Source organism: Pleurodeles waltl, chromosome 5 (genome assembly GCF_031143425.1).
Source record: "Pleurodeles waltl isolate 20211129_DDA chromosome 5, aPleWal1.hap1.20221129, whole genome shotgun sequence".
Classification (NCBI taxonomy): domain Eukaryota; kingdom Metazoa; phylum Chordata; class Amphibia; order Caudata; family Salamandridae; genus Pleurodeles; species Pleurodeles waltl.
Window position 1 is genome coordinate 977,940,555 of NC_090444.1, and position 12,340 is coordinate 977,952,894.

At 42.9% G+C, this 12,340-nt stretch overlaps 1 protein-coding gene across 3 annotated transcripts in view; it reads right to left on the minus strand.

The window, feature by feature from the left end:
* Positions 1 to 12,340, minus strand: part of ADGRG6 (adhesion G protein-coupled receptor G6) — a 513,628-nt gene that overhangs the window by 113,412 nt on the left and 387,876 nt on the right. For all 3 annotated transcript variants that reach the window (XM_069235130.1, XM_069235132.1, XM_069235131.1), the window contains exons 10-11: positions 5,014 to 5,156; positions 391 to 505 (exon numbers count right to left, since the gene is read on the minus strand). In XM_069235130.1, the coding sequence (XP_069091231.1) occupies positions 391 to 505; positions 5,014 to 5,156 (258 nt within the window). The remainder of the gene's footprint in view (positions 1 to 390; positions 506 to 5,013; positions 5,157 to 12,340) is intronic.

Genomic DNA, 12,340 nt, shown 5'->3' on the forward strand with positions numbered 1-12,340 from the left:
GAAAGAAAAAGAAAACATACTCCACTTACATCACTAGAGAAAAGGTATAACTAACCCAAGCAAATCAGTGAGATGGAAATTCTCCATGGGTGGGACAAGCAAAGCATAGGAATAAAGCAACTTTAAGTCAGTGGCATAACAAAGGCTCCCACAGCCCTTGCGGTGCCGGGGGGTGAGCTCCAGGGGGAGCTCTTCAGCACTGCACACTAGCCTGAGATCCATCCCCTGAGTGAGTCCAGAGAGGGGGGCCTCCATGTACTGTGTGGGGGCCCCCCTCACGTTTCGTTACATCACTGCTCTCCGTCTATATTCTTAGTTGGTGAGACCTGAAATTGAAGAGCATAAATAAGGGGCCGGCATGAAGGAGTACAAAAGGACATAAGCACTTACCACTTCCTTGAGGCTGTGTGGATTAAACTGCCTAAACACAGAATAGCCCGGGTCTCTCTTGGTTTAGTTGCTGGCCAGGAATATAATGGAGGACTCTCATCCACTGGACATTGCTCTGAGTGAGAAAAGAAGACGATCTTGTCAAAAGTCCCAAAAACACATTTTTAATTGTCTAGACTTCTTTCTTCTTTAACCTACTTTGCTCCGAATTGTTAAATTGTAAAATATGGATGTAAAATAATACTGCGGTTCTGAATAGAGAAAGTTGCCCATATTATCAAAGTGGCAGAAAGCTGTGAATTCCTTTCTTTGCTTTATGTCTACGGCATGCGTGTAACTGTACCTTTAGCAGATGTAATTTCATTCTTTTTATAACCTCGAGACAACTTATGAATTATACAAGTTAAAGTGAATATTTTCTAAAAATCAATTCAGAATTCATCAAAATGAGAGACTATTTATAGTATATAAAGTTCCTGGAAGTAGCCTGAATCCGACATAGGGCAATATTGCAGTCTGTGCTGGGTCTCTCTAGCCATCAGGGACATTTTGGCATCCTTATAATTTTGCCTCACTTCGATGAATCTGTGCAAAACTTTCCAAAAAAGTGTATTTTTAACATAGCTTTCTGCTGATTATTCAGGAGAATTACCAGCGAGTCCCAAAATGCTCCATTTCACATTTAAACATCTCTAATTACGTTTTTTTAGGCAACGGCAAAAGCCTCTGGACGCATCAGCAGCATACTAGGCATGAAGACAGAGATCACTGTGCTACTGAAATGCGATGAAAATCTGCCCAGCAGTTTGGAAAAAAACTAAGATAACAGGGCGAAAGAAAGACAGCCATCATACACCAGTCGCTAAATTTGTGAAACAGTTCACAGCCTGAGTTTTAAATCAGGGATTGACAACTGATTGACCAAAATGAACCAAATATTTTTCTTTGGCATTCATTTTGGGGTTCGCTGACCCTGGACACGAAATGGAGAAATTGAGAGGCAAGCTCAAATGAAGGTTGGGCCACCATGTCTCACATCCAAGAGGGGTGGCTATGTACAGCAAAGAGAAGAGGACGATACCCTCATCTTTGTTCAAAACCTTAATTGTTTTTAAGATTTAAGATGAGCAGATTCTCTCCCACATTTTACCCCTCCCTTTCCCACATTCTCTTCACAGCCCCACTTCTATTCACCTCTCGGCTTTTGTTTCTTTTCCACTTTTCCTGTTCTTTTGTCTCCGCCCGTACTCTCTATACTTCCCTCCCCTTTCCTCGTCCGTCATCTCTTCTCCTCTTACCCTCCCTCCCAGCTTCTCCTCCTCGCCTCGTTCTCTCCTCCACTTTTCTCCCTCTCTCCTCAGTTTTCTCACCTCCCTCTAGTCCTTTATCTTTCTTGCATTCATCCTCTTTCACCACGCTCCCTTTGTTCTTCTTTTCGTCACTTTCCTCCCACTTACTCTCTTGCCTATTTTTCTTTATCTCTTCTCAACATTGTACCTTTCATCCCCTTTTCCTCACTTTTCTGCATCTTCTCTAGTTTCCTAATTTCTCCCTTGTCATCCCCTATGTGTATCTTTTCTCCTTCCTTTCCTTTCTCCTCTCTCTCCTTCTGCCTCCCCCGCCTGTTCTCCTTTTTCCAACTTGATTGTTTAGTTCGTTTTCCCCCCTCATCTCCCCTTCTTACATTCCTTCCCTCTCTCTCACACTCTTCCCTTTTTCTCCCTCTCCGCATTTTCTCACTTCAACATTCTCCGTCTTATTACATTCTCCCCTCCATCCCTCTTCTTCTCTAGTCCAATCACTGCCCTGTTTGCCTACTTTTGGCTTGTCCCTCTCATCCCTCCCATTCCTCTTCCTCCTTCTTTTCTCTTTTATTCTTACTCCATCTATTTACCACTGTTCTCTTCTGTGAGGCCCATTCTTCCCCTCTCTGTCTCTCTTCTTCTCTGTTTGTTTCCCTCTTTTGCTTTTTCCTTCCTCCTACCCTCTTTCGTACACTTCTCTCCTCTATTCTGATATTTCTCACTTTACCTATTCAATCTCACACATTTTTCCCTCCTCATCGTCCTTGGCCTTCTCTTTTGCTTTCCCTTTCCACCCCTTTCCCTTGAGTAACTTATTTTGAAATATTTATACAGTTCATTTATAAGTATTTATATGTTGTTGCGTGTTAGAAGAAAACAACATCCTTTCCCACTTTATTGTTGGAGGAGCTACCGGGCCCTGGCTAATGTTTTAAAAAAAGTACAGAAAGCCAACATTTTTGGGTCTCAAAGAGCACACATTCCCTGACAACTAAGGTAACTACTTTGCATGTGGATGTACTCCTTGTGAAAGGACAGGTTTGTGTCACTAACAGTGAAATTAATCAATGGCTAAAGATGGCTGACCCAATGGTCCCCATACTGTATACGGCAGTGGGCGGCAGAAAAATATAAATAACACAAGAAACCAATGGATGAAGAGGGTTGTGTGAGAGCCCCTATAACGTATGTATATTTTATATACATAATTTTAGAAAAATCAAAATGTCTTGCCTCACCCCGGACCTTAAAACTGATTTCTCCAGTCACTCAACTGTGCTTCCTAATAGATAAGTATTGAAAAGAGCATTTTGCCACTTATGGCACAGTAAGCTATCCTTTTTGTCTGTCAGTATACTTACTAATCGCAGGGGCTGCCATGCTTTATTAGAGTAGAGACAACATTTCACAGCAAGGGCACTACTTAAGGGCACAGTTTTCATCTGGGTTGTAATACATTGACAGTACAGCAACATCTTAACATGCTACACTGGGGCCAGCCAGGAACTGATCAGCATGGTTCTTATTCTGTTGATTGAGACAGCACTGACCACGTTTAAAATGCTTGCCATACCTTTCATGGGGCAGTTCCTGTACTTCTCATCCGGTAAGTTGTGCTATAAGCAGAAATTTTACCCTGTACTCTGACTCTACAGATTATAACTTTTTCACTTGGCAACATACCTTTCCAGTTAGAGTTTGTACTGCAAAAGGGTAATATTTCGCACTTCTAAGCTACACATTTAATGGAACAGCACAGATACTTCTTGACATAACTGCTATACTTTGACAGGACAGTACCACTGTGTTGCTGTACTTTAACCACACTGGTACAGTCTGCTGTTTTTGTACTGTGTGCCTATGCAGTCACAACCAATGACAAAGTGATACATTTCATGACCACTGTCTCGCAGAGTCTCTTATATGCTTCTTTCTATGTTTCTTAACCTGTGGTCCAGAGACCCATGGAGGTCTATGAGGCATCTTCAGTGGGTCAGCAATTGTTTTACAAAATTAAATAGCACTAGAATTAATAATTTAAGAGTAATAAAGTATAAAAAATAAAAAACTTTTCATATTTGATTGCGAATTAAAATATATATGCCAATATTGGGGAATTTGTTTCGTGTATAATTGTTTTTGTATGTTTGTGTATTGTTTTTAGGTTGAAATCACAGAAATTCCATAGAGTAGAGGCCCATGGCTTCCAATAATGTCTCAGTGGGGATCCCTGAATTGCAGTAAAGATTTAGTGGGGGCCCATAGCAGTGAAAAAGTTAGGAACCCCTTCTCTATGGTATTACTACACCAGAGTTCTCAAGTTGTTCTATGTCAGGTGTGAGTAGCTCATCCAATCCTAGTTTTTGCTTTGTATTTTTGCATTTGTATTCTTAAATTCGCAAGGGGAAAAAAACTACAGATACAGTGGAAAGTTCAAAAGGGATGTGAGGAATTAACTGTTTTATCCAGCTTTGGATCCTACTCTCTAGACATGAGACAAAGGTCAAGGCTGAGCCCCATCTTATATGGGCGACAGTACCACTGCCATACCGAGCATGCTACTCCATGTTTAACAGTCCATCAAGGGGAACACATCTACCGGTTTATCTCTACCTCAAGCAGCTTCCTTCTCCATCCCTACACTTCCTGTCTCTTTAGCCCATTTTTGCAGATTGGGTTTTATTCTCTACTTTCTCCCTTCATTACAGTTGTTCTATCTTTCTTCTCCTTTCCCCCCCCCTTTTCTGCCTTTCTCTCTCTTAGTCTGGGTTAAAGTCTAATATCCCATCACAAACACCCACTGGCACAAATTAAAGAGGGCTTCTAGCATTTCTTTTGCTACCAAATTAGACGATGGGGTCTCAGTGACCTTGCCTGCATTAGGCCCCATGTCACTCTTGTGACACAAGTGCACAAAACCAAAGGACAACACAAATTGCATTCCAAGTCTCGCCTTACCTCGGGAAAGGTAACAACTCACCCAACTTGTCTTGTGAAAGTCTGTGCTTGTAACTTTATTTTACATTTTCCATTCAAGACCATAGCTTACATACCAGGCACACAATGCAAGCTGGATGATTTATAATGAACTGAAGTACAAAGTTTCCTAGAGAAAACGTCCCGCTAACTGCACTTAGTTCACATTAGTTTAAGAACGTTTTTAGGTGGAGGGCTGACTAGGTGGTCATCCGTGAGCATTTCACCTCAGAACTAAAAATGGTGACTTAAGCTTCGGGAGGGGAGTTGTGTGTATTGTGCAAGAGAAAAAATGAATGCTGAGGGGGTACCGAAATGGGTCCCCTTTCTTTTATTTGCTTACCAATTTTTCGCACATTTACGTTCCGTAGCACCAGTCCACCAGGAACGCTATGATTGTGGTTTGTGAGTCTGTCCTCTATGACAAGGTCTGTCAAGGTAGCTTCGTTGGTTTTGTTGTAAACCAGAAGGGCCCAGACCACATAGCTGTAAGAAAAGAGATGCCTGTTAACGACTTGCAAATACTGAGTGGGTCAATGCACCACGCTTTAAAGGTTTATGTGACAGGAAGTGAGTAGAGAAGCCAGCGGAAACCTGCAGATATTGTGCAGCGGTGGTTTAATGCCACAAAAGCAACCACGGTTATGTCACACATACAAAATGACACTGAATATGTCTAACTCGGAGGAAACATCTGGTCAAATTAAATCTTCTGCACTTGAGGCATGTACATGCTTGGGTCACCTTTTCGGAAAACGCAAAGGGAAAAAATGCGGCAAACATTTTTTTTCATGAGTAACAAAATGCAAACTTTTGCTACTGGTTTGCAGAGGGATTTCCAGTTTAAGTGGGAGGGAGCGGGGAAAGTCTCTAAAATTCAACAAACCTGTGAAAATAAGCATACGTTTTATAGTCATCATTGCATACAAAGCAAGTCAAACTCGAAAAATAATGGTTAAGGGGATTACAAAGTGTCTGTCGTCCAGTGCTCATGTAAAATTTTAACAAATTATTATTTTCACGGTCCTTCAACAGATACTGATGCTACTTCCAGTGCTTCCAGAGTGAATACTTTAAACCCTTGCAATGAAAATATAAGAGGCCTACATTTTCCAATGCCTTTGGAATCTCCTATGATCCGCTCCTAATGTCAGAAATTAAGATGCGCCCAAAACAAATAGGCATAAGCATTCTTAACCTATTCGAATCATTCGCGTCCGCACAGATCTAAATAGAATACGCTTAATGTTAGGGGTGTGTGTGTAGCGGGGTTTGAAGGGTATTCTGGGACTTTGTTTGATTATCCCTTTTCAGTTGTCACCTAAAGCAGGCATGCGGTGTCAGCAAAAGCTAGTTATAATGAGAAAAAAAGCTTTAAAAAGGTCTTAAACTCCAGGGACATGGGAGACCAGAAAATCACTAAAATGTACCGATCATTAGGAAGTAATAGCCCATCCACCTTGCCAACCCTCCCACACATATGGGAAGCTGATCTCAATGGTCTGGCGGGTGACAACTGGGCAGTGGGGGCACCCGGGGGGCTGATATATCGGCACGCCAGCGCTTGATTCAGTTGAAATATCTCCACAGGGCCTATTATACTAGATGTTGCATATGGGAGTAATTGCATCACCTTCATGTTACAGGTTTCAGGTGGCAGAGGGTACATTCCTGCATACAGTATCGGCCTGCCTTGAGTTGACCCAATTTTGACTTAAAGTGATACGATGGCTTGGGGTGGTTTTCGCATGGCCCATTCCTGTAGACACTCGACTAACTCTTTTAGATAATCTCTAATGGCCTGGTGGGCAACAGGTACAAACACTCACTCCTCTTTCTGGGAATCACACTTGCTAAGAGAGATATAGCGAGGGCATGGAAATCGAACTCTCTGTCTTCGCATGGAAGCAAGGTATAGACTATTACATGGGACTCAAAATACGGATATACCAAGCCAGCGGCTGACCTCAGAAACACCCCAAAATATGGACAAGAAGGGCCGAATACAGAGGCATAGTCCTCCCCCCAGTATAGACCCATACACAACTGCTGGAAGATGAACTCAGACAATTTCAAGTCACCTGAGATGCTCAGACTCTCCGCAAACACGATGATGGCCTATGGATTATAGGGTGCAGGTGGGGGGCTAATGACGGGGATATGGTTAATCGTACTCTGTATGTTTCGTTGGATACCATTGTTGTTGTTCACTGACTACTGATAATTGTCATGCACCAATAAACTCAATAAAATCTGTTATTAAAAAAAAACGAGATTAGAGCATGCCTTTTACATACCAATGCATACTACTGGTTGGCTTCCACTTCACTCACGTTTCCCTGCTTCTTATGAATCACGCCTCCTGCTACTTACCAATACCTACCATTGGTTGGCTTCCAGTTCACTCATATTTTCCTGCTTCTTACTAGTCATGCTTTCTGCTGCCTGCTGTCTGCTCGCCTCCCCTGCATTCTTCTCATGGTTTCTGACCTTGCTGTGGAGCATGGACCCAGTGTAGCTCCTCGGTTTCAACCATTCTCTTTCCACTGGCTGTGTGCTGCTACTGCTACTCTTTTTTTACATTTGGCGATGCACTCTATAAGAGTGTCTGGCACTATATGGTCTTCCCACCCCCCAACACACCCCTGCCATCTATTTACACCTACCCCACCCCACAATCTGCTCTCCCACCACCCACTCTTGACCTTTCTTTCCACCCTCCGTTTCCCCACAACTTGTTTTCCCCACCCACTGCTGTCCACTTTTCACCCACCCCCGCTGCCTGTTTTTCCCCCACAACCAATGCTGTTTTGTTAACCTCACTCTCCTCTCTCATGTTGCTTATCCACCCAATCCTCCACACTGTTATTACATGGTTAAACATGTCTTAAATGAAAAAAAACACTATGATGATGTCAACACTTGCTGCATTATACAGCCTTTTTTCTATTTTTTTCTTCTTCTTTAAACCATGTTGTATTGCAGCTCGCGCAGCTGTGCAGCATGTCTAAAAGTTTTTTTATAAAACCGATAAATCTCGCAGAGTTGAAACCTACTTGCTTTGTCAATTCTTGTTTCTCTCCTGCTGGAAGATCAATGTTAACTCTAGGGGCCATTGCCCGCTTCACTGTAATGCGTAAAACCCAATAATAACATTTTGAAGTAAATAAAAGGATTAATACTGAAGAGCATTCAATAATGGCCATAGCAGGCTCTGTTGCTAGGGCTGTGAGATCAACCAATTTCTAATGATCTTTTAGACTAATCATGTGAACTTTGAGCAGCACAGATAAAACATTCTAGATATCAATAACGGAGCTCATACACAGTTAAAGTCAACAGACCTGAACTGCTCTTTTACATCATTGACGGGGTTCCATGATGCGTTCAGATGCAGCTAAGTTGGAAATGGTAATGTATTTGGCACTTGGGAAAAAAAGTATCCTAACTATCGAGTAATTTTAATTCTACAATTCTTATTAAGCATCCTACTCAAAGCTTACTTTGAAGTATTATTATTTATGTAGACAATCAAGCACGGTATAAAACATCTAAACTTAAACCCAGTTGTAAACAAACTGAGGGTCACATGTACAAGGCCCTAGCGCCTCCCTGCGCCACATTAGCATTATTATTTTTACACTAATGTGGGTCAACGAGGCAAAAAACGCAGCGCCATATTTACAAAGTGGCGCAATTAATGTATTGCACCACTTTGCGCCCCCCCCCCCCCCACACCACATTATGCCTGCGCCATGCATAATGTATGCAAGGGGGGCGTTCCGGCATTAGGAGGCCCGCAAAAATGGTGCAATGAAATCTACAAGATTTCATTGTGTCATTTTTAGCACCATTTAAAGCCTGCACAAAGCAAGTGTTAAAAGAGCGCACCCATTGAAGTCAATGGGTCTCCTTGTACTTTGCTGCACTAGCATCAACATTTTGGACGCTAGTGCAGCAAAGCGCCACAAAAGCATCAAGCATTTTGACGCTATTGGCCTACGGTGCACCATGGGTCACTGTATTGTAAATACGGCGCACCCATGGTGTCATTAGGTGGCAGTGGAAGCAAGAAATCTGGCTCAGTACTGATGCACCAGATTCTTGTAAATCTGGGCCTAAATTATTTAGTGCAATATGTTTTTCATGCATATTTGCTACGTAATGCCAAAATAGAGGCAACTTCTTGCCAACCACTAGAGTGGTGACATAAAGAAACAGTCACATACCAACTGCGGTAACACTTCACATCATGTCAGAAACACTGGATACTGAATGACAGTAGTTCCTCCCTAAACTCTTCACGCATTCTTACTATGCCCATCATTATCTTTCCGGAAATCCCAAATTGACCACTAACAGGAGCCTCGGGCTGAATTAGGATTATGAGTGATGTCTGATAACTCTAACCATCAGTTTTTCCTTGACACTTATCACATTCATAGAAAAGTTTTTGGGTCAAAAGTTAAATTTTTAGAGGTCGATGTTCAAGTGCCAGTTTCCATGACCACTCACCATTTCAAGGCCCAAAAGTCACAATGGTGTAGTAATACCCCTCTTAGTAACTAACGTACCAAGACCTCAGCAATCTGGAGACCAAAGGTACAATAAAAAAAAAAAACTTAAGGCAGGCATTCTCCATTTACGCACCCAAGATCTGGAAAAACATCCCTATGGAGATCGGAACAACTTCGATCCTTATTACTCCTACACCTGAACCAGTCACATTTCCATGATAATAGCATATTCTCTCATTTATTTTTCTCATTCCATTCCTTACACTTGTGAGGTGTCGTGAGAAATACCCCATTGACATCATCAAAATAACTTATTTTGCATAATTCATAAATATCTTCCCCTTGTTTGTGTATCACAAAGAGGGACTCCTCTTATTTGTTACTATCTCTGAGATGACTACATAGACCTGTTGGATACCAGGCTCCCTTTGGCTCTATTTGTCGGACATTGCTCCGTATCTCTGTCAATGTCTGTGCTGGGTAGTTTTGGGGAGCATCTCTTCTCCAGAATGTCAACAAGCTGTAAGCTAATACAAGTACATGTCTTGCTTTTCCTTTTTGGATCTGATTTTTATCCCACTGACCCAGCCATGGTTATTTCCAGGCTGAGTGATGAGAATACGTTTTTTGTGGCCTCCCTGATTCCGACTTTGCGCCCTAGAGATCTATTATTATACATGCTGCTGCTCACATGGTGGTGGGTGCTTAGAGGTTTGGCCACACCATCTCATATTAGCTTTCTGTACACTGGTGTTCTCTGTACCTTTGTTCTCAAGAATTGCATAGAAGACGATCTAACTTGACTTGCAGTAAATGCTGGCTTACTTAGAAGTTTCCAGAATCAGGCATACCAAATATTCCAATATTTTATTTGGATATATTTTTTTAATTATTTTTAAAAACAGATAAATACACAACAGCAATTGGTGTCATGAACCCCACACCTCAACAGGAACAAATTGTGGCAGTTACTTTCGATAAGTACATGATAGTTCGCACACTGGTGCCTGGGCAGCACATCCCACTTTTTCAGCCCAATAGACAGGTGTGTGAGTTCCTTCATTACCGTCCCCCAATCAACGCAACAGTTGACAAACCAATCTTGTGTTCCTGTCTCTATATTCTCCTCCAGTTATCCCTGTAAATGCACCTCCACCATATCCCGCTCAGCCAGACCTTCCTGGGTCATCCCACTATAGATTAACCTATGCCAGACCCCACACTCCGCCAGTGTCCATTTAGCAAATTCCCACATCCAGTGCTTTTTGGTGGGTATTTTGTTTGTCATTTACCTCAGAGCAACACATGTCTTGGCCACTGCTAGCCCCAGCTCTAATACTTTCACCGTGTGTTTGACTTGTTTGGGTCACAGTACAAGCCCCATGAGACAAAGCTGCACTGATAGCAGGATTACGAGTTCAGGCAAATCCCTCGGTTTGTCGACCACCTCCCTTCGGAAGGCACCCACCCCAGGGCAAGTCCACCACATATGTAAGTATGTTTCCTGCACAATCTTGCATTTAGGGCACAGCTACCGTCTGGTAGGGTCAAGCCTGTGCAGTCATTGCAGTGTCACATAGTCCCTATGTACACATTTATAATGTATCAGCCTTAAACAAGCATTTCTTGTTACTTTCCAGCAATGGCCCATCACTGTCAGCCACTCACACTCCCCTAGCTCTATCCCTAGATCGTCCTCACATAGAGTCCTCAACTTTTCCATTTGGGTAACAGTGTTAGGTAGAAGCAGGCCATTCAGTTGTGTGATAAGTTTGCCACTGTTCCCTAGCTTTGAGAGCGTTCGGTTAACTATATGTGTCTCCGGCTCTTTAGGGAATCCCTCCCAAGCTTTGCGTACAACGGCTGCTTTACCAGCACATGCCAGGAAGCCGCAGCCCCTACTCTCCATGAGGTGCAGAAGTCTGCATAGCTGATCATTAGTTCGTCCTCGTGTAATTCACCCATAGTTATTGGCACATTCCCCTCTGCTCTGGCTCCCAGAAATGACAGTACCTGGGGGATGAATCGTAGCCATCTGTGTACACTCTGTTTAAGATTAAGCAGCAGCCCGCCCACATTCACCTCATAAGTTTCTGTCATGTCTGAGTTCAATTATATTCCTAGGTATTTAACCAGTGTGGTCTGTACTTTGTGCGTGTATCTTGTACCCCTCCCGGGCCCTGTGATGTCGGATACCACATTGATTTATCTGCATTCAAGGTAAAACCTGAGCAGCTCCCCATTTCTTTTATGGTGTTATTGAGGATTGCCCAACTAGTTGCTGGGTTCCTCTTGCCCCCCTCAAAACGCCAATATGCGCCTGTCTTTGGCATATGATCTATGTTCTATGACCAAAGAAGATATTAGAGGAGAGAGAGGGCACTCCTGTCGTGTGCCCCTCTCTATCGCCCAGACATCTGATATTCTATGACCCACCTTCATTCTGGCTGTGTTGTCAGTATATAGTAGCTTCCCCTGTCTTAGGTAGTTCTTTGATAGTCCATATCTGCAGAGAGTCCTGTCCATGAACTGCCAGTCAACAGTATCAAACGCCTTACGAGCGTCCAAGCTAGGCAGACCACATCTCGACCCCTTCCGCAGCTTGCTCTGTGATGAGAAATGCCTTCTGGATATTAGTGGTGGTATTTCATTCCTGCACAAACCCTACTTCGTCTGTGTGTACAACCTTTTCCGCCACTTTAGCTAGTCTGTGGACCAAGATCTTCCCTAGGATTTTTGCATCCACCGTGATCATCGATAGTGGCCGATAAGATTCGCACTTTGCAGGGTACCTCCCACCTTTAGGCAGGGTCACTATGTGTGCTTCCCTACGTGATGCAGGCAGCATTCCTGTTTTAAATGCCTCTCTATACATGGCTAATAATTGCTTGTACAGTACATCCACATTTGTTTGGTAGAATTCTACTGTCAGCCTGTCATGGCCCCAAGCTTTCCTGGTGTTCGTGTGTTCAATAGCCCATCTAATGTCTGTTTCCTCTAGTGGGACATTCAACTGAGCCCTCATTTCCTCATCCACTAGGTGCAGCTGTGCCTCATCTAGTATGATCTCTATGTCCATATCAGGACCCTGAGCCTGTTGTACATATAATGCTGAACAGAATTCAGCAAAAGGATTCAGTTTTGCAGTTTGGG